Source organism: Benincasa hispida, chromosome 3, assembly GCF_027475165.1.
Source record: "Benincasa hispida cultivar pf3 chromosome 3, pf3_genome.v1.1, whole genome shotgun sequence".
Classification (NCBI taxonomy): Eukaryota; Viridiplantae; Streptophyta; class Magnoliopsida; order Cucurbitales; family Cucurbitaceae; genus Benincasa; species Benincasa hispida.
Genome location: NC_143480.1, coordinates 35,185,871 through 35,210,256, shown reverse-complemented (window position 1 = coordinate 35,210,256; position 24,386 = coordinate 35,185,871). Strand labels below are relative to the sequence as shown.

Below are 24,386 nucleotides of genomic sequence, written 5' to 3'. Positions count from 1 at the left end.
GTTGGGAGTTCCTGAACTCCCAACGATAGTTTCATGCGTATGGAGTTCCGGAACTCCCGACGGTTAATTTGATGCATCGGGAGTTACAAAAACTCCTGACGCAGTAATATATGCGTGGGAAGTTCATTCATTAGTTGAAAATTGTCTATCAAATATTTTTAATTTATAGTTTGTAATTTTTTAAAATTTGATCTGAATAATCTGTAAAACATAATTAACCAAATAAAGATTCACATAAAACAACGAAAATGAAGTCCATACTATAACAAATAAATAAAAAATTACAATATCCTAAAATAAAACAAAGTCGTACTAGAACTTTAGATAGACCCCTCTCTTCGTCTTAGGTCGACGGATCTTCTCCATTGAAAGATCCCCTATATGGATAATACACATTCCAGTTCAACGAGCCTAATTCTAAACAACCTCGATTCCTGTGCCGCTTCTTCCCCGTTTCCTTCTCTTTCTCTTACTATTTTGATAGAGGAGACTGCCCACATAGCCAACTTATCTCATATTGGGGAGAAGCGCCCTCGATCAAACAAACTCTGAATTTCATAAGAGAAGAAAGATCGTAGCGTAGAAAAGAAAGGTAGCTTGCTTCCTTAGTGCTTGTGCTAAGGAGAAAGAGTTTTGATTAGTCCCTTTTTCACTCTACAAGGATCAAGATCAAATTAACGTTCATTCTTCAGATTCTATTCCGGGCATGAATGTGCAACCTAAAGACTCGCAAGTTTTTTTCCTCTACTTCCCAAAAGTCATGATGATATTACTGAAGAACGTCTTTATCAGAATATTTTTGCTTCTCATTTCGGGCAATTAGCAATAATTTTTCTGTGGACTTCTGGAAATCTGTTTCATGTAGCTTGGCAAGGCAATTTTGAAGCATGGGTACAGGACCCTTTACATGTAAGACCGATTGCTCATGCAATTTGGGATCCTCATTTTGGTCAACCGGCCGTCGAAGCTTTTACTCGAGAGGGTGCTAACCCAGAGGAGAATCTGGCATCAACAAGGGTATGATTCAGATGGATCAAGAGAAGATCAGGTCTGTTGTGGACTGGGAAGTGCCGAAGAAGGATCAATTTAAATAGTCCTTTGTGGCTCCGATGGCGGAAGGAACCCAAGACCAATCCAGTTATTATGAGAGGTCGGTTCATGGGTTAACTAACCCGAGAACCGAAACACATATAAAAAGAGTAAATATTCGCCCGCGAACGTTTCCATATCACGCCATTATAGAATGAGACGAGCCCTTATGCCGCCTAAGATCCAAAGAGGAATCCTTCCAGTAGTCTCGGCCATTTGTCCCATCTTCAACAATCGTCCCAGCTCATCTCCGAATAGCATTCTACAATAAAACAAAAACATTCAAATGTTATAATCGGTAAACATCCACAACACGTTCAAACTTCATAAACAAAACATCCACGACATATTAGAACTTCGTAAACATTCATAAACACACAAGAAATCCAAGTTCAACGACAAGATGAGTGTAATGAAAATCTACCCACCCCCCACGACAAACGTGGAACCTCTCGAATATCAAAAACACACAAATTGAGTAAACAAAGACCACCAACACACATAAAACTCAAATATTGTCCCCAAAATGGTTTAAACCAATCTCAACCCACCTCCTACAACACATTAGAACTTCATAAACATTCATAAACACACAAGAACTCCAAATTCAATGACAAAACGAGTGTAATGAAACTCTACCCACCCCCCACAATAAATAAACATGAAACTTCCTGAACATAAAAAACACAAAAATTGAGTAATCAAGGATCAACAAACATAAAACTCAAACTTTGTCTCCAAAATGATTTAAACCAATCTCAACCCACCCGCACAACATATTAGAACTTCATAAACATTCATAAACACGCAAGAACTCCAAGTTCCACGACAAGACGAGTGTAATGAAACTCTACCCACCCCCCACGACAAATATGGAACCTCCCGAACATAAAAAACACACAAATTGAGTAAACAAGGACCAAAACACATAAAACTCAAATTTTGCCCCCAAAATAGTTTAAACCAATCTCAACCCAGCCTCCACAACACATTAGAACTTCATAGACATTCGTAAACACAAAATAACTCCAAGTTCAATGACAAGACGAGTGTAATGAAACTCTACTCACCCTCCACGACAAACATGGAACCTCCCGAACATCAAAAATACACAAATTGAGTAAACAAGGACCAACACACATAAAACTCAAACTTTGTCCCCAAAATGGTTTAAACCAATCTCAACCCACCCGCCACAACACATTAGAACTTTATAAACATTCATAAACACAAAAGAACTCCAAGTTTAACGACAAGACGAATGTAATAAAACTTTACCACCCCCACACGACAAACATGGAACCTCCTGAACATAAAAAACACATAAATTTCATAACTGCAAGATAGCACATCAAAAAACACACAAAACGACAAAAAGCACATCAAAATCCAGTTGTTTGGCTATCATAACTTCAGGATAGCCAACAATTCTTTATCATAAAGCTACTTAAGACATAACTACTTTGCCACCATAACTGCAGGATAGCAAAAAATTAAACAACTAAATAATGTAGTAATCATACCTAATTCGATGTGTCTCCTCCCTGTGATCGTATCATGTCTTCAATCATTTTTTTCATTTCATCCATTTGTCTCGCATGATCCTCTTTCATTTGTTTCTGAACGTCTTCAAGTTCCTTAATCCTCGACTGAGACTGTTCAAAATTGGCTTTGTATTCCTCCATTCCCCTCTCCGTTCGTTGAGTAGATGACGAGCTTGAAAGATTAAAACACGAATGGAAGGGAGAGGGGTCGGCACGCGAGGGAGCGGAGTGGAGGGAGGAGATCGACGGGGAAGAAGGAGGGGGAAAATGAGAGAGATCAGTAAAGGGAAATGGAAAAAATGCGGAGGCAGAGGGATAGGGCTTCGGGGGCGGCGGGTTAGGGTTGAAAATGGGGAGAATGGGGAAAATGAGGAAGAACGGATCTAGTTTTTACCAGATCACATCTCTCGACGTCGCCCGACGGGCGTCGGGAGATCTGTCAAGAGTTTCAAGAGAACTCCCGATGGTTAATGTATGGCGTCGAGAGTTCCCCGGGAACTCTTGAGGCCTGTTTTGTTCGTCGGGAATTCCCCAAAAACTTCTGATGCCTGTTTTGTTCGTCGGGAGTTCCCGAGAAACTTTTGACAGTTATTTACAGCGTCGGGAGTTCCCAAGGAACTCACGACGCCGTTTTACGTTGTCGGGAGACACCCTTTCTCCCGACGACCAAACTCCCGATGATCGATTTAGGCATCGAGAGAACTCATTTTTCTTGTAGTGAATGTTATATTTAATTTTTATTCAAGATATATATATATATATATATCCTCTAGAAAGGAATATTTCTATTAAGCTTCAAGGGTAAAAATTGAATCAGTCATATACAATGAGATTTTGAATCCATCTAGGAAAAGAATCCATCCAAATTTCATTTAAACCAAATAACCTAGCCTTTATAGCCGCAATATATGCTTTCTTATATCTAGAAATTTGAATAAAAGAAATTGAAGCAAAAAGAGTAGATAATCCCCAAATTTCTTCGAGCCATACACGAGCATTGTTTTCAAAATTTGTCTTCTTCAAAATCCGATTGATTGTTTTACTATAATCTGACTCTACTATTATCTTCTTAAAATTAGTGTGGGAAGCCATTTGAATTCCTTGAAGGATAGCGAAAACTTCTATCAATGAAGGAGGATATATAAGATCAGTTGAGGAGATGTAAACTGCTTTCAACATTCCAACCTGCATCAACTTTTAGTTTAACAAAGCCTTTGGAAGGAGCTTTCCAACATCAATCGGAATTAGAAATAGTTTTCTTTTTTGGCGAGTCTCTGCATAAAGATGATTTGATTTTTGAAGCTCAAAATTCTTCACAATAGTTTTGAATCCAATTGCATTTTGTTGCAACAAAGGGGATAGGTTTATGATGCATCAAGTTATTCATGTTGTTCCAAATTGTACAACAGGTAATTGTTATTTTCTAGTTCTTTAATGATGTGTTTGAGCTTAGTGAACACCACGGTCAAAACTATTGTTGAAGTCCATATTCAAAGTATGATAGGAAAAAAATTGTTTCCAAATAGCTTTTGCTCTATCACATTTGAACAGAATCATTCTTTAAGTCCCTTTTGACCGGAAAAGAAAACAATGAATATAGTTTTTATATCATAAATTTAATTATTTTTGTGAAAAGAGAAAAGAAAAAACCTTACTGCATATGAAATTATATGTTACTGAAAGTAATAATTATACAAAACTTTGAATCTAGTTCATAAATTGACTAGCGTTACCTTATATTCAACTTAATATTTACTAGACAATTACAACTAATTGAAAAGAAAATAATATTATAAAAGGATGAAAAATCACATAAATAAATGTTCAAAATGGTATTTTTGCAATTTGATTTTATTATTTTTTCAAATGAGGTACAGCAATAACTACTAGTACATGATGACAAATCAAATCAAGATATTATCAATATTATATATAAAAAATAAAAGGACAAATGTTATTTTATATCCTTAAACTTTGAGATGGTATCATTTTAAATCTTAAATTATTAATTATATTAATTTAAAATTTGAATTTAAGTTGTATCAAATTTAAACCCTTAACTTTGAGGTTGTATCAATTTAAACCTTGAACTTTAAGAATTGTATCAATTTAAATCTCGAACTTTCATAAATGTATTAATTTAAACTTTGGATTTTTATAAATATATCAATTTAAATTCTAAATTTTCATAAATGTATCCAAATACAACATAATGGAAAGTTTAAATTCATACAATTATAATTGTTCAGGTTTAAATTGATATAATTACTAGTTTGGGGTTGAAATTAATACAACTCAACGTTCAGAGTTTAAATTGAAACAATTATTAGTTTAGAGTTTAAATTAATATAATTATTGTTTAGAGTTTAAATTGATACAATCCCAAGTTCAACAATATAAATTGATATTTGTCTAAAATGAAATTGTTGTCTAGTTCTAATTGACATAACTTTTTACATATATATATTGCAAAGGAATTTAATATGTGTTATCAACCAATACTAGAAGTTCAAATGTCTCGTATCTTGTTGAACTATATATAGATTTGTCTCTTTAAATCTATTTTCGTTTTTAAAAAAATCATCAATAATGGTAAGTTGTGCAAAAGAAATAGAAAAGGTTGTTTTCAACTATAATAAAATGTGCCAATTTATTTATAAATATAACAAAATATCATCATCTATCCATTAATAAACATTAATAGATATATATCAGTATTAATGATCAGTATCTATCATAGAAAGTGACATTTTAATACATTTAAAAAATATTTCTGACAATTTTATCATTTAAAATAATTATCTAATAGAAACCATCTGATTTTTCTAACCAAAAATTTAACTTTACTGGAAGTTTTTCCTCTCTTTTAATATTTTATTCTAAGTTTAACTAATTTTGATGTACACAGCACATAACAAAAATACATACTTTTAAATTTATAAAGTCACTTTTGTTGAAAATTTTAAACAAATTAACTATTCAAAATCTACGAAATATTATAACTTTACAGTTTACATATTAACTATGTTTTTCAAAAAAAAAAAAATATATATATATATATAAAACTTGGTTTTCTTGAAATAGAGAATCTTAACCAAGAATATATTACAAATTATTTTTCAGAAAAAGCTCAGCTAGAATGAAATGCACCGAAATATATTATAAATTATTACTAGATTTAGTATAATACAGAAAAATAAAAATTAAGCTCAAAGAATTTCTTGTGTCGCGTTGGATTAATTACATTATGGCAAAAGTGTGGAATAAAGAATTAACTAATAAGAATGTAGCTTAACGTTCGATTCCTCCCTACACTTTAATTACAATACCTTTACAATAAAATAAACAAATAAATAAAGAATTAAATATATTACAACTCCATTTTTTAAAAAGAAAGCAACATATTAGTACTAATTATATGTGGTTATATCTCAATTTCATTTGACTTTTTTAATACAACTCTCGTGGAGGTATAAACCTTTAACATCTAGATATGGATGTCATGCCAATATCATAGAACTCAACTCATTTTGACAATTTTATTTTATTCGATGTATCTTATTATCTTATATATTGCCATACAAGACAAATCTTATGTGACATGTTAGATGGATGAAAATTAAAAGTAAAAAGAAAATAATAGATAAACAAACTAGATATTTTTAATTGGTAAATATGATAATAGTGCTTAACTTTTCTGTTTATTACTTTTAATTTTTTTTCTACAACTTTTCCTCTCTTATCTCTAATTTAAAGCATATTTGGAATGAAATTAGAAAAAAAAATGTTCTACAAAAATTCATTTTCATTGAGACATTTTCATAGAAAGTTCTTAAAATAAAAAAATACAGTTGTTTGTCAACTCTTTTTCAAAAATGTTTTAAATTTGCTTTGTTATATACTAAAAATATTTTTATTCATAATTATTATAAAGGAATTTGACTAGCAGTGGTAGTGATCAGAATTGGTCGGTGGCAGTCAAGGGAATTGGTGGCTAGAGACGCAGTGGTTAGTATAAACCATAGTTATTTTTCTATTTTATGATATTTAATATAAATCATATTTATATTAAATTTAATAACTATGAATCTAATTCATAGAAATTTATATTTGAATCATATTCAAACATTAGTTCCTCCAATCATACAATAATGTATCAAATACATTATGTTAATTATATCATATATAATTCAATTAGTTTAATTGTATCATATATAATCAAATTCCCTCTTGTTAATTTGAACATTTCAAGCTAACCCAAAAACTGATTCTCAACTTGAATCCATTGAGCTACCAAAGGGACTTTATGGACTTGTAGTTTGAAGCTCCAATGGTACGTGAATAACTGACTAAACACTTTAATCACATAATCCACCATCCGTTAACTGTCGGGCACTCCACTAAAGACCGACAGCCGCACTCTTCGAACTGCAGATATATTTTTGTGTCCATTGGATATAACCAATCAACAATACAATGACCTTTCACAAATCGCTTGTAAGTACAGCTGGGCCAAATTACCATTTTGCCCGTGTAGTTACATGTAACTCCTTAAGTACCACTGATTCCTCTAATAAACAATAGATCATAGTCCTAGTAAACCCCTTTTGGGTCAAGAGAGGGTGTGGCGCCACATTGTTCAAGTCTCCGAATCAGGACTTAAGGGAGCAATTTATCTACTTGCTCCTGCTTCGGAGAAGGAGTGAATTCTATCTTGTGTAGCTGAATTCCCAGCTCCCAATCAGACGAATCCCCAAAATGGTAAGCTTGTTGAGTCGCCGATCTGGCCACTCTCACCCATGCAAATCAAAGAACCATCCTCATAGACAGAAGTTCAACACTCACTCAGGATTAAGGTCATGTTACCTATGGTCATCCTAGTGAAAAGAAAGTTTCAATTATGTACGACGTTATATAACGAGACTAAACATTTCGTGGTTCAGTCTTATACAAACTCCTTTGTATAAAATATCTTCGCTCACATGTCTAATACATGAATGATCAGGATCTGATCATTTGTAGTACTTTACAACATTTGTAACACCTACAAAGTGGGCCATACTCGTAGTATCACTAGGATAAGGTATCCCTCCTTATCCATATACTACAAACTATTTAGGTTTTCACTTAAAAAACGATCCACTTGTATGTCTCCACATACATGTTTAAGTTACAACGATATTTATGGATCTTAGTTTATTGGTTTGTGGTTAATGCAACTAAAATATCTTATATTCCATAGATCGAAGTGAATAAAATATCATATATTATAAATCACAAAATGTTTGTTCATACAAGTGTTTACAAACTATAGGACCTTACAAGATTTAGGGTATCAATCCCAAGAATTTTAACCTAAGCTTTGCATGCAATTCTGACTTACTGATTTTAATTTCTAATTTAATTTAGTTAAAAAAAATTATAAACAAATGAAATAAATTAAAACCATACAATTTCATGTTAAGCGTACTTAGATAATATTATAACAATGATAAATTACCCTAAAATGGTTACATGCTTCATGCATTTCCATTTCATTACTAACATATATAACAATTATATAATCTGGTAATGAAATGAACTATAACATACATCCATACATACATTCAACCATATATTATAACAATTATAATATAAATGATGCATGGATATAAATGCATGTATGCATATATTATAACATCTATACTATATAATGTATGAGCTTTCTATATTAATTAAATCATGCACATACATATACTATAATACTTATGATATAAATGATGCATGATATTAAATGCATAACCTATGGTGGGATTTAATACTAAATGACATATAATATGATATATATATATATATATATACACACACACACATATATATAGTTAATAAAAATCATACATCAATTGCATAATTAATAAACAAAAAATTATTGGACGGGGATTGGACACAAAGTAATTAATTAAATTAATATAACTCTTATATTAATTTAATTAACGAAAGATCCTAACTATTACAAGAATAATTATCAACCGGTTAAAAAACAAGCGATCTAGGCCTTGAACCGCTTGAATCGAACCGTCTAGCCTTTGAACCGGACCTGAACCGCTTGAACTGACCAAACAACAAGCGAACCAATTGAGTTACGAACCGAACCAGACCAGAATCGATTGGTTCTTTTCGCCTTGGAGCGTTGCAACGTTGTATCCATCATTGCAACGTTCCAAAAGAACACAACGTTGTTCTTCATCGTAGCGTTGCAACGTTGTGGTATAGTCCTTACTGTACAGCCGCATTCTCCACCGTGTCACTGCCAAATTTGGTCCCGTTTTCTCTAGACCGACACCGAAAAACTCATGAACAACTCAAGGACTGAATAATTACAGACTCTATTGCAAAAATATGCCCCAAAACATGGGCCTTTACATACCATAAAGTAAATTCAAAGCAATAATCAACAGTGTCAATCCCAAAATTATCCAACAATTTCAAAAAGCTATAGAAAACAATCATCACATGAATAATTTGATAGATTGTTTAAATCCCACCATTAACTGTAAAATTCATTCTAAAAAAATAGGAAAAAATTGGGATCAAAATTGGGCTTTGATACCAATTGTAGGATTCAATTAAGAGTCCTTGAGTGGAAGCAGATCGTTCCAATTTTTCCAAATTTCACAGATCATTAAATTTACAGCAAACATAAATAAAATTATGCATCTAACAAATATGATACAACATGCTGGGAAAAATAAAAAGTGAAAGAAGAAATGTTCAAAACCCTAACCTTTGAAGATCTAATCTTCACATGAAATTCCCTCGAACAAACACCATCATGAATGGCTGGCTATCTCGGTATTCTCTGGATGAGAATTTTGGAGGAGTGAAGCTTTGGCTAATTTGGTGAGGGAAGGAATTTTAGAGATATGAGAGAGGAAGGAGAAAGCAGAGAAAAACCAAAACCCATCCACGGAACTATTTTGTGTTTTCTTTAATGAAGGAAGAAAAAGACCTCTATCTGAAGAAAAAAAACTAGCTACAGTCCCACTTACGTGATGGAGAGAAAAATAAGGGAAAGAGTTACAACTCTCTCCAAAAAATAATTTTCAAAAAATAAAATAAAATAATTAATTAAATTAAATTTATTTATTTATTATATATATATTCATATGATAACTACCTTATCATATAATATATATTAAACTATATGTTATATCAAATATAACATATAACCTATAGTTTTAATAATGTATCTTATACAATATAACCTATAGTTTCATTTCTCTCATCAACAACTTTTAATATAAATCACATTTATATTAAATTTAACCATATGAATCCAATTCATACAATTAATATTTGAATCATATTCAAATATTTATTTCCTCTCATAAATACTTAATAATATAATGTATCAAATACATTATAGTAATTATATCATAAAATAAAATTAATTATATCTTATATAATTAATTCTCTCAAATAATTTGAACAATTCAAATTAATCCAAAAAATTGATTCTCATCTATTCTAGTTGACCTACTGATGGGACCTCATGAACCTGTAGCTTGAAGCTCCAACGGTACATGAATAATTAATTAAAACCTTCAATTAAAATATTCACCAACAGTTAACTGATGGGCACTCCACTAAAGCTCGTCAGTTGCACTCTTCGCACTATAGATATATTTTTGTCCATTGGATATAACCGATCAACAATACGATGACCATTCATAATTAAAATTATCGTTTTGCCCTTGTAGTTACATCTAACTCCTTAAGTACCACTGATCCCTCTAATGAACAATAAATCATAGTCCAACTATGACCAGCCTCTCGGGCCAGGAGAGGATGTGGTGTCACATTGTTCAAGACCCGAAATCAGGCCTTACGGGAGCAATTTATCTACTTACCCCAACATTGGGGAATGAGTGAATTCTTTCTTTTGTAGTTGTAGTCCCAACTCCTCAATTAGATGAATCCCAAAAATGGTAGACTTGTTGAGTTGAAAATCTGGCCACTTTCACACAAATAAATCAAGGACCGCCTTCATAGGTAGGAGTTCACAACTCACTCAGGATTCAGGTCATGTTATCTATGATTATCTTAGTGAAATGTAAGTTTTAATTATGAACGACGTTATATAATGAGACTAAAAATTTTGTGGTCCAATCTTACACAAACTTCTTTGTATAGAATATCCCCGCTCACATGTCTCCACTGAATGGTCAGGATCAGATTATTTGTAGCACTTTACAACAATTGTGTGAGAGTTTCTGAACCTAACTTAGATGGCCAACAAAACGCAAACAATCAGCAAAAATAAATCGAAAGCAGTAAAGAACACCAAGATATATAGTGGTTCGACCAGTTTGGTCTACATCCACTTTGAGAACCAGCTTGAATTAATTTATTAATGAGCAATAAAGGAATTTTATAAACTACAGATAATTAATGAAATCACCAATCTGTAATTTTAGTATCCACTGATACCGAGAGATCTGCACACAACGTCGCCTCTGAAAACAGAGAACAATCCGCTGCAAAACAACCCAAAACAGTGTGCTACCCACCTCTGACCAGCGAACCACCAAAACCAGATTTGCAAGCAAACCCACGCGCTGAAACGGAACTGACCGGCCACTGATCTTCCATGAAGCCGACAACCAATGTCCAACCGAGCAGCTCTTCGATCAACCGCTGACAGAAACCCACGCCCACGCCTGGCGGCTTCAGCGTTGTGTTGTGAACACATGCCTATTGTTGAAAAACTATTTACATATGTTGATTTTATCCAGCATGTGTTACCATCTTTAAAGCCATGTTGTATATGTGTTATACTGTACATGCTTTAAAGAGAAAAGTTGTTTATAAATAGTTTTGGTAAAATGCGATGCCAAAGTATAAGGAGAAGGCATCCACCCAACTAGATACTGAAGTACAAGGAGAAGGTATCTATTGGTACTGAAGTACGTTTGAGAAGGTACCAAGCCAACGAGATACTGAAGTATGTTGGAGAAGGTATCCTAGTAGCTCGATACTAAAGTACAAGGAGAAGGTATCTGAGCAGCAGTATCTAATGTGTGAAGGTACTTAGTGTGGCCACAGGTGAATAAAGTCAGAGATTGAGCAAAAGGGTTCTCTCTAGACTAATAGTTGGTGTTGGGATTATTTACCAGATATATAGTACTTTGATTTGAGAAATGATTTTACTGTTTTATGTTTAAATATACATTACACTTGGAAATTATTTATGCTGCAAAAGTTTATATTTCAGATAAAACTATTTTCTGAAATTATGCATGAGAATTTACTATGTTTTCTCGGTCACTCACTGGGCGTAAGCTCACCCCATTTTCAAATGTTTTTGTTCCCCCCCCAGGTAGCAGTCAAATCCTCTGAAGACAGCTCAGTATCTGCTCTGCCACTAAAGGACCAAAAGACTTGTAACCGTTTGCTAGGTGGTTACTGTTAATATTGTACAAATGTTACTATTGTTCATATAGGGACTAGGGTTTGTGGGTTTTGGGACTTGTAAATTTAATGTTGTAAATACTTTAAACATATTAAGTTTCTAAGTTAATAAATTGTAGACCTAATGACGTCCCGTTTCTATGCATTATAATTGGTATCAGAGTTATTCCGCAAGAGTTATTAGGCAGTAAGTGTCAGCCTAAGGGTTGGTAACTGCTGCAGTCACGCCTTTCTCTAGGCTAAGAAGGTGGTCTGGGGCGGGGTGTGACAGTTTGGTATCAGAGCATAATTTTTTGGGACAATTGAGGAATTAGTTGATACCAGCTTGATATTAAAAGATGGGTTATACGTAAGTTTGGGAAAGATTTAAGCTAGCTTAGTACTAAAACATAAAACTTTGGGTGAAAGAGAGAGTTCATGCATTAGATTAAGTCCCATAGATAAGTCCCTAACATGTGTACCTAATAATTAGGCAAATATGCTAAGGAAAAGAGGCAGACTGAGCAAGCAAACTGAGAAGAGGAATATTGACTGTACCAGTGGAGGTTCTGAGGTCTCGTCAGACCCAGATCCAAAGGGGAAAAGAGTTAGAGACTCAGTAGAACCGGAGGCAACTTCTGAAAACGAGTATAGTACACCAAAGGTAGGTGTAGATCCTAAGATGGAGGATCGAGTGTTCGATAGAATCACTCAAAGATTAGCGGCGAGTGTAGGATCGATTCAAAACGATCCAGAAAAGAAGTTCGGCGTCGAGAGGTTGAAAGCTTTAAGAGCCACGATGTTCGATGGAACCACAGATCCGTTAGATGCTGAGATCTGGTTGGATTTGATTGAGATGTGTTTTAAAGTTATGAGATGCCCTGAGGACCGTAAGGTCGAGTTAGCAGCATTCTTGCTGCAAAAAGGGGCTGAGAAGTGGTGGAAAGTGATAGAGGTTAGAAGGAGTAGTTCAGAAACTATGACTTGGTCTGAGTTTAGATAAGTATTTGAGGATAAATACTACCCTAGTTCTTTTAGAGATGCGAAGAGGGAGGAATTCCTTAGGCTAACTCAAGGAGTGATGACAGTTGCTGAGTATGAGCAAAAATTTACTGAGTTATCTCAGTATGCCCTTCTGATCATCTCGGAAAAGAATGAGAGGTGTAGAAGATTTGAGAGTGGTCTAAGAAGAAAAATACGTACACCTGTTACTTCTACATCCAATTGGGTGAAATTCACTCAGTTAGTTGAGACCGCTATCCAAGTAGAGCAGAGTGTAGCGAAGGAGGATGAACTTCAACTAGGAGAAGGACAGTTTAGAGTGCCTGGAGAAACAAGAAGTAAAAAATTTAGATCCTCGTTCTCTGGACAGTTGGGTATAAGGAGCTTTGGAGGCATGAGCCAACAAAGTTTGAGTTGAAAGAAGTCCAGACCTGTAGCTAAACAAAGTGGTAGATCAGTATCAGGTCGTGCTAGTGAGTTGGTGGCTAGTACGGGGAGGAAACCACGTTGTGTAAACTGTGGTAGGCCTCATACAGGGGTATGCTACGGTAATAGGAATGTGTGTTTCCAGTGCGGACAAGCTGGGCATTTCAAAAGAGATTGTCCTCAGCTAGGTCATGGAGCATAGAATGAGCAAAGAGAAGTTACACAGATGGTAAACCAACCTAGAACGACCGAAACTAGAGGTGAGGGATCCGGTGTAGCTAAGCAGAAAGGGGTAGTTGGACGACCTCAACAGCAACTGCAACAGCAGCAGGGTAGAATGTATGCTATGACACACCAGGAAGCGGAAGAAGCTCCAGATGTCGTAACTGGTATGATAACTTTATGTAATCAATCCGCTTATGCATTATTTGATCCTGGTGCTACACACTCATTCATATCTAGTATGTGTACATTATATATAGATAAAATACCTGAACGTATGGATGAGGAATTATTTATCTCTACGCCTGTAGGAGATACTTTAGTGGTACATGAGTACTATAGGAATTGTGAAGTAATTCTTGGAGATCAAAGTTTTTGGGTCGACTTGATTCCATTAGAATTACTAGAATTTGATGTTATCTTAGGTATGGATTTCTTAAGTAAACACTATTCCACTATGGATTGCTTTAGAAGAGAAATAGTGTTTAGGAAACCCAGTGAAAAAGAAATAACTCTGGTAGGAAGTAAAAGAATACTCCCAGGAAGTTTAATATCAGCGATAAAAACTAGAAAACTGTTGAGTAAAGGATGTGAAGCCTATTTAGCATCTGTAGTAGTTTCCCAAGATAAGAAACTAAAACCTGAGGATGTACTTGTAGTACAAGAATTCTTAGATGTGTTCCCTGAAGAATTACAAGGCTTACCACCTGATAGGGAAGTGGAATTTACTATTGAGTTAATTCCTGGTACTGCACCTATATCCCAAGCACCATATAGGATGGCCCCAACGGAGTTGAAAGAGTTAAAAGTTCAATTACAGGAACTTGTGGATAAGGGGTACATTAGACCCAGTGTATCACCTTAGGGAGTGTCAGTCTTGTTTGTTAAAAAGAAAGACGGTACTCTTAGATTATGCATAGACTATAGATAGTTGAATAAGGTGACCATTAAGAATAAGTACCCATTGCCTCGTATAGATGATCTCTTTGATCAGTTAAAGGGAGAAACGGTATTCTCTAAGATAGATTCGAGGTCAGGCTATCACCAGTTGAAGGTGAAAGACACAGATGTTCTAAAGATTGCATTCAGAACTAGATATGGACATTTTGAGTTCCTAGTAATGCCGTTTGGATTGACAAATGCTCCTGCAGTATTTATGGACTTGATGAATAGGATATTCCATTCTTATCTGGATCAGTTTGTAATAGTATTCATAGATGACATACTAATGTATTCCAATAGTGTGGAAAAACACAAAGAACATCTAAGGATGGTATTACAAACTTTAAGAGAAAAGAAATTATATGCCAAATTTAGTAAGTGTGATTTTTGGTTAAATCAAGTCATATTTCTTGGGCATATAGTTTCAGCTAACGGAGTTAGTGTTGATTCTCAAAAGATAGAAGCAATAGTTAATTGGGAACAACCCCTGAATGTAACCGAAGTACGTAGTTTTCTGGGTTTAGTAGGTTATTATAGGAGATTCGTGGAGGGTTTCTCTAAGATAGCCCTTCCATTGACAAACCTGACCAGAAAAGATGTGAAGTTTGAATGGTCGCCAGAATGCGAGCATAGTTTTCAAATGCTGAAACAAAGGTTAGTATCAGCACCAGTATTAACTCTACCTACACCAGGTAAGGGGTTTGAAGTTTATTGTGATGCATCCCGGATTAGGATGTGTGCGGATGTAGGAGGGAAAAGTAGTAGCCTATGCTCCGCGACAGTTAAAGAAGCATGAATGTAATTACCCTACACACGACTTAGAATTAGCAGCAGTTGTGTTAGCTCTAAAATTGTGGAGACATTACCTGTTTGGTGAGCGATGTCATATATTTACAGACCATAAGAGTCTAAAGTATATCTTTGATCAAAAGGAACTAAACCTAAGACAGAGAAGATGGCTTGAATTGAGTAAAGATTATGACTGTACAATTGACTATCACCCAGGTAAAGCAAATGTGGTAGCTGATGCTTTAAGTCGAAAAACTAGATCAGCTGGAGCTAGTATTAATTCAGTGAAGGGTAGATTGATCCATGAGTTGTATAATGCTAGAGCAACATTATCAATTGGTCGAAAAGGAGGATTATTAGCTTTATTTCAAGTGCATCCTACTCTCGTAGAAAATATTCTACGTGAGCAATTAAAGGATTCTGATCTGAAAAAGTTAGCTGAAGAAGTGGATAAAGGATTGAGGACGGACTATCAACTAAGAACAGACAAAGTGCTACTAAAGGCGTGTAGGATTTGCGTAACTAAGGACTTAGCTCTTAGATAAGCTATCCTAGAAGAGGCATATAGTTCAGCATATGCTATGCACCCAGGCAGTACGAAGATGTACAGAATATTAAAGAAATCGTACTGGTGGCTAGGTATGAAAAAAGAAATAGCGGAGTATGTTGACAAGTGTCTAATATGTCAACAAGTTAAACCAGAGAGACAGAAACCAACTGGATTACTTAATCCACTCCCAGTACCAGAATGGAAGTGGGAACATATTACGATGGATTTCTTGTATGGATTACCTAAGACACCAGCAAGCTATGATGGTATATGGGTAATTATGGATAGATTGACAAAAACAGCCAAGTTTTTACCTATTAAAGCCACTTATACCCGGGACCAACTAGCTAAGCTATATGTTGATCGAGTCGTAAGTCAGTTTGGAGCTCCAGTTTCAATTGTATCAGATCGAGACTCCAGATTTACATCAAAGTTTTGGCCTAGTTTGCAGAAAGCTATGGGGACCAAGTTATATTTCAATACTACTTTTCATCCATAGACAGATGGTCAGTCTGAGCAGATAATCCAGACATTGGAAGACATGTTGAGGGCATGTGTGTTGCAATTCAAGGGCAGTTGGGATACGCATCTATCGTTAATTGAATTTGTATATAACAACAGCTACCATTCGAGTATCGGAATGGCACCATATGAAGCCCTATACGGAAGACCATGTAGGACTCCGATATGCTGGAATGAAGTCGGTGAAAGGAAATTACTAGGTCCAGAACTTATACAACAAACATCAGATAACATTAAGATTATAAGAGATAATCTTAAGACGGCTCGAGATAGGCAGAAAAGTTATGCTGATAAGCGGAGAAGAGAATTAGAGTTTGAAATGGGTGATAAAGTATTTCTGAAATTATATCCGTGGAAAGGAATACTCAGGTTCGGTAGAAAAGGGAAGTTAAGCCCGAGATATATTGGACCTTATGAGATAATAGAAATGATTGATCCAATGGCATATCGATTGGATTTACCTCCAGAATTATTTCATGTTCATGATATGTTTCATGTAGCAATGCTTAGAAAGTATGTGCCAGATCCTACTCATATATTATCTGAGCAACCAGTACAGTTAAAAGAGAATTTGTCGTATAAAGAGGAACCAGTGGAGATTCTGGACAGAAAGGAACAAGTCTTGAGGAATAAGACAATCCCATTAGTAAAGGTGCTACGCAGAATCATGCTATAGAAGAAGCAACATGGGAAGTTGAGGAGAAAATCAGAAATAAGTATCCGCAATTGTTTAACTGACGGACTTGTGCCAAAATTTCGAGGATGAAATTTTTATAAGGAGGAGGTAAATGTGAACTCCGAATCCCAATTTTACACTTAAGTGTGTTTTCTTATTTAAATTGTCTTAATTTTCCATTTAATTGTGTGTCTCTATTTAAATTTATATAAATAAGTTGAGTAGGTAGATGAGAAAGTTAGTATGAAATGGTGAAGAAGGGATGAGGATTTGAAAAGAAAAATATGGAAATTAAGTTTGGAAAATTTGGGAAAAATTCGGGTAAGTATGGAGAAATTAAGTGAAGTGCGTTATGGCTGAAGAATTGAGAAAAATATGGAATTTATGTGAAATGCAGAAAATATGGGAAATTACTTTGGAAAAATTTGGAAAATCCGTATAAAAGTATCACAAAGTGGTGAGCAAACATGTACGGAGAACAATGTTCGTAGTAGTTAAGAGCAAGATCGTTGAGAATGAGGTCAGCGAGATCGTTGAGAGCGAGATCATTGAGATCGAAATCAGCGAGATTAGAGAGAAAATGGGAGAGAGCGAGACCAGCGAGAAAGCTGGAGAGAGCGAGAATGAAGGGAGCGAGACCAGCGAGAAAGCTGGAGAGAGCAAGAGTGGAGAGAAAAGTTAAAGCTGGAGAGAGCGAGAGGGAGAGCGAGATTGGAGAGGGCTGACCAGTGAGATTGCTGGAGAGAGAGAGTGTGAAGAGAGCGAGACTAGCGAGAAAGTGAGAGAGAGCAACACTGCCGAGAGCGGAAAGAGCAAGAGTGCTTATACCTCGTAATTCCCTCAGATTTGCAAACACAATGATAGCATATCCTAATTTATCATTCTCATAGCATATCCTAATTTATCATTCTCATAGCATATCCTTCCAACAGTGCTGATTTATCACAATCCCTGCTAAAACACAATGATACACTAGCACTACCTTTCAAATATCGAAGCACCCTTTTAACTACATTCCAATGCTCCTTCCCAGGATTTGACATAAACCTACTTATCATTCTCATAGCATATCCTAAGTCAGGCCTAGTACAAATCATCAAATACATAATACTTCCAACAGTATTACAATAGGGAATATTAGCCATCTCTAACCTTTCTTGTTCAGTAACAGGACACTGAGACGAAGAAAGCCTAAAATGAGATGCTAAGGGTGTCGAAACTTCCTTACAACAAGACATATTATACTTCTCAAGCAATTTATGCATATAACTCTCCTACGAAATGGTTAACAAACCTTTCTCCCTATCTCTTTTCATATCCATGCCTAGGATTCTTTTCAGTTCACCTAAATCTTTCATCTAAAATTCACTATTCAATTGTTTCTTGAGATCACAGATTTCAGAATAATCCTTAGACACCAAAATCATATCATCTACGTACAGAAGTAGATAAGTATATGTACCTTTCTGAGATAGTTTCCAATATACATAGGCATCATATGAGCTCTTGTGAAACCCTTGCTTCAGAATAAAGGTGTCAAACCTGATATACCACTGTCTCGACGATTGCTTCAGTCCATAGATAGACCTATGAAGACAATAAACCATGACTTCCTTTCCTTTCACCTCATAGCCCTTAGGTTGAGCCATGTAGATCACTTCCTCCAATTCACCATGAAGGAAAGTTGTGGTGACGTCCATCTGTTCAACAAACATATCAAATTGAACAACAATAAATAAAATTAATCGAATGGACGAATGCCTCGCCACCGGAGAGAAAATCTCATGAAAGTCAACTCCCTCCTTTTGAGTGTAGCCCTTGGCTATCAGTCTAGCCTTATACCTAGACTTGTTGTCACCTCATGTACCTGGCTTGATTTTATAAATCCACTTTGACTGAATGAATTTCTGATTAGGAGGCTTTGAAACCAATGACCATGTCTGATTCTTCTGCAACGAGAACAACTCTGCTTCCATAGCATCATTCCAATGTTCCTTCGAATCAGATACAATAGCCTCCTCAAAAGTAAGAGGCTCTGCTTAAATGCTGTCAGCTGCACAAGTAAGAGTATAAGCAACTAAATTAGCATAACCATACCTAGTAGGAGCTTGCCTCACCCACTGAGGCCTGTCACATGTAAGCTGATAGTTCTGTAGGTCACTGCTACTTGAGCTTTCTTCACCAAAAGCTCCCTCATCAATTAAAGTCCTCTGCAGTTGAGGCTGTCTACCCTCAAAACTGGATGACTAATCACTAGAATCACCTGAACTAATTGATGGTTGTGCTTTAGAATCAATTCTAACATCTGCCTCAACCTGATCAATTGTCTGCTGTTTCTACTAGTCTTTGACATGAAATGACATCTCTGTTTCATTAAAGGTCACATCTCTGCTGATAATGTATTTATTTCTGCCCTCTTACAAGCACCAAAGTTTATATCCTTTAACACCCTGAGGATAGCCAATAAACATACATTTCAGTGCCCTCTTATTCAGTTTCCCTTCCTTAACATGAGCATAAGCTGAGCACCCAAACACTCTGAGATGATCCAAGTTTGGAGCTTTTCTTGTCCATATCTCCTAAGGAGTCTTTAGGCCTAAAGAGAAAGACGGACTCCTATTAATAAGATAACAGGCTGTTTGGGCAGCTTCCCCCTAAAACTTCAAGGGTAATGAAGCATTTGTCAAGAGACATCTTGTACGCTCCATAATTTTTCTATTGAACCTCTCAGCTAAACCATTCTGCTATGGAGTGTACGTAACAGTGAAATACCTCGTAATTCCCTCAGATTTGCAAAATTTATCAAATTTGTGATTCACAAATTCCAAACCATTATCTGTCCTTAGATACTTTGCCTTTCTGCTTGTCTGGTTCTCAATTTGCTTTTTCCATTCAAGAAATTTTCCAAAAGCTTCATCCTTCTGTTTTAGTGGATACATCCACACCTTTCTTAAAAAGTCATCAATGATCGACATAAAGTATCTTGAACCTCCCATAGAAGGTACCTTTGTAGGACCCTATAAATCTGAATGAATATAATCCAAAATTCCTTTGGTAGAATGCTTCCCTTTCCCAAACTTCACTCTAGTAGACTTTCCCATTATGCAATGTTCACAAAATGGGAGTTCAATGTCTTTTAACTCCTCCAAGAAAACCTTGTTCTGAAAGAGCTTGAAGACCTCTTTCACTGACATGAGCTAGTTTGTTATACTATAACATAGATTTATCTGTTTCTTTCCCAGATGCAACAGTAACACTATCTGAAACTGCAGTACCCTCCAACACATAAAGACCATTCCTCAAGGTCCCCTTCAACTTAACCAAAGAACCCTTGATAACCTTCAGAACTCCATTCTCAAATTTATAGGAATAACCTGGTCTATCTTATTCGCCCAGAGAAATTAGATTTCGTTTGAGTTCTGGAAATACCTTACATTTGTAAGAATTCTGATCATACCATCATGTGTTGTAATTCGAACTGACCCAATTCCTTTTACATCATAAGCACATTATCACCAAGCAGAGCTGATCCCCCATCATTTTCCTGAAAGTCAATCAAGAAATCCCGATTAGGAGTCATGTGAAACGTGCATCCTGAATCCATGATCCAAGCATTCTGAATGTCCCTGCTGGACACCATCAAAACCTCTGCTGAATCATACCCATCAGTAATATTTGCTGCACTAGAATCCTCTGTATGCTTTCTACTTGATGCTTACTTGCTCTTATTCAAAGGGCAATTTTTTCTAAAGTGTCATTCTTTATGACATAGGAACCACTTTTTGCTTTTCTCCTTTGATTTCGATCTGGATCTCGACTCTTTTCCTTTTTCGTTCTTTTTCTCACTTTTGTCTCTGGCCATGAGTAACTCTCCATCCTTCCGTTACTTTTTAATCTCGAGATTTCTCGTTCTCAAGGCATCCAACACTATATCCATGGACAATGAATCCCGTCCATATTTAATAGTTGCCTTAACTTCTCGATACGATTCTAGCAAAGAATTCAGAAGAATAACTGCTTGATTTTCATCCGACATCTTCTTACCGATGTTATTGAGATCAACTATAATCTTTTGAAATTCATCTAAGTTCTCTTCTAAGTCTTTACTTGAGTCCATCTTATATCCAAAGAATTTCTCCTTTAGATATAATTTATTTGGCAAGGACTTAATCAAATAAAGACTTTCCAATTTCTTCCACAACTCCGCTGTAGTAGTGGCCTCATCTACTAGTCTAAGCACTCCATCTGATAGATACAAAATTATCGTCGAATAGGCCATCTCATCCATATCTTTTTTCAGCTTCTGTAATTGTTGGTGGAAGGTTATCTTCATCTAAGATTTTGGCTACCTTTTGTTGTACCAGAATAGCCCTAATCTTTTTCCTCCATAACCCGAAATCACTTTTTCCATCAAATTTAATAACTTCGAACCGTGTAGACATCGAATCCATCTGTCAAATTAATTCCAACAAAAATATCCCTGGACAAAGAATATGCCAGCACACACTACCACACACCCTTCTTGGATCAACTGGAGCTCTGATACAACTTGTGAGAGTTTTTTAATCTAACTTAGATGGCCAAATAGAATGCAAACAATCAGTAGAAATAAATCGAAAGCAGTAAATAACACCAAGATATATAATGGTTCGACCAGTTTGGTCTACATCCACTTTGAGAACCAGCTTGAATTAATTTATTAATGAGCAATAAAGGAATTTTACAAATTACAGATAATCAACGAAATCACCAATCTGTAATTTTAGTATCCATTGATACCGAGAGATCTGCACACAACTCGCCTCTGAAAACTGAGAACAACCCGCTGCAAAATAGCCCAAAACAGTCAAACCCACGCACTGAAACGGAACTGACCGGCGCACCCACGCGCTAAACCGGAGCTGACAAGTGCACCCACGCGCTAAACCGGATCATTGACAAGGTACTGTATTCTACTTAGCAACTCATTAATTTTTTAGCAAACAAAGAAACAAACAACTATTTTTAAGTCATCTGCAGTAGCGGAATATCAAAGCATGGCCACTACTATATCAAAACTTCAATGAATAACTTTCATCCTTCAAGACTTGCATGTGCACTACTCTCTTTCAATATAGATCTATTGTGACAACAAGGCTGCAATTTACATTTTTTCAAACCCTGTCTTTCATGAAAGGACAAACCATATCGATATTAATTGTCATATAGTAAGAAACAAACTCAAAAAAGGGTTCATCTCTACTCCTTTTTCACTTCCTTAGCAACTTACAAACTTATTTACGAAACAATTAAGTTCATCTAACTTTCAAAACTTCATCACCAAGCTTGGATATGGTTTCATGCTTACACCATCTCCAACTTGAAGGGGATATAGGAAATGCAGGAAGCTGTCTAATTAAGAAGGTTTCGATTTCATTTATTGAGACACTAACCTAAATGTTCTTTAGTTTGATATATATATATATAAAATTTGGTGATTAACATTGCTTAGTCCAAATGATATGCATCCATTTTACACTTTCGTCAATCTTTTGCAAATTTATGCCTCCTCCAATATAAAATTGTATTTGTTACGGTGTCAATCTAAATATGACTTAGGGTGTAGTTGGAGTACTATTTTGAAATGGTTTCAATTTTGAAACAAGCTTTTAATTATTCAAACCTAATTTCTATGATATAAAAATTTCATTTAAATATTAAATTAAGAAAACACCAATATTATATTATTGCATTCGCACAACACCAAATTTATTTTTCAATAAATTAAAGCTGCTCATGTTTACAAAAATCTAATCGGGACCATGCAAACATACAAATTGTAAATAAAGGCAAATATATGTCACATTATATGTAATACAATCAATAAAATATATATATATAGGCTCACAAGAAGATAAAAACAAATAATAAATTGTCATGACTCATATCAAATACAACAGGTTAAATTGTAATTTATTCTCGTAGTTCCAAAAAAGTTAGAACTTCGTCCTAAAAAGGAAAAATAAAATTATGATTGTAAATTAGAATTTAATTTTTAAGATTTGATAAAAACTCTCATAAATCATCACTAGTTCATAATAAAAAGTTGGTTTTTTTTTCCCCTTTTCTCCCCAACTTGTTTATTTTAATTCCAAATTAACGGTTTGTACAGAGTAACTTGTGTTTAGAATGTTTAATTAATTTTACTATTGTGTAATTAAAACTAGAATGGTTTATTTTTTATCTGTGCTTGAAATCACTTTTTTAGTATTTCTTTTTTTCATTTAAAGATATTTTTGAAGTTGAATTGATCAGGGTGATATCTTATAATTGAAGATTTTTAAAAATAAAAATAAAAATAAGGAAAATTATTTATATAAAATAGTAAAATTTTAATTTTTTTTATAGAAGCTGACAGAGATTTATAGAAATCTATCCATATCTATTAATGTCTATCAATGTTAGAAACTTAAAGTCTATCATTGATAAATGCTGATAGAGAAGCCTATCCAGTATCTATTAGTGTTTTTTTTTATATTTTTGTAAATAATTTGGTATTTTTCTATCTGTGAAAATTTTCTTCTTGAAATTTTGAGATTTCAACGACTTTGAAATTTTGGTAAGGGGGAATTTCGTTTATTCCCTCATTTAAAAAAATTCATTTTTTTTTTTTTTTTTTTTTTTTTAAGAATTAGCTACTTTAGCTCCAGATAATGTATAGTTTCACATGTCAATGTCAATTCCGACAATAAAGCTTTTTCAACGTATTTTTTTTTTCAATTTTTCTCAATTTTCAATTTTATTTTCAATCCAAAACTTTCATTTCTAAATAAGTTGAATTTGAAAAAAAATTACATACAGAAACATATATTTATTTTTAACCCCATTCATACTTTTTCCATTAAATTTTTATTCATTTCACCTCAAAATTGAATTCATATGAGTTTTTGTTTTTTTACTCTCCAAAACTTTCATTTGCAAAAAACCGAAGTTGAGAAAAATAAAACATATATTTATTTTTAACTTCATTCAAACTTTTTCTATTGAATTTTGTATGCAAATATTTAAGGTCTCTTTCAATTTTGTAATTAATTAACAATATTTGATATTATTTTGTACTCATTTTTTCTATTTTTTTTTAAAAATTTTTGCTCTCATATTGACATTTATACCGATATTTACAATATAAATCTAAATGTTGTTTTACTCTATAGAA

The 24,386-nt window shown here is 34.5% G+C and overlaps 1 protein-coding gene across 1 annotated transcript in view; it reads left to right on the top strand.

Annotated features, from left to right (window-relative positions):
* LOC120074025 (threonine dehydratase biosynthetic, chloroplastic-like) overlaps positions 1-24,386 on the top strand; it is a 42,307-nt gene that overhangs the window by 9,901 nt on the left and 8,020 nt on the right. The window contains exon 6 of the mRNA XM_090311923.1: positions 17,691-17,711. Coding sequence (XP_090168049.1) covers positions 17,691-17,711 — 21 coding nt within the window. The remainder of the gene's footprint in view (positions 1-17,690; positions 17,712-24,386) is intronic.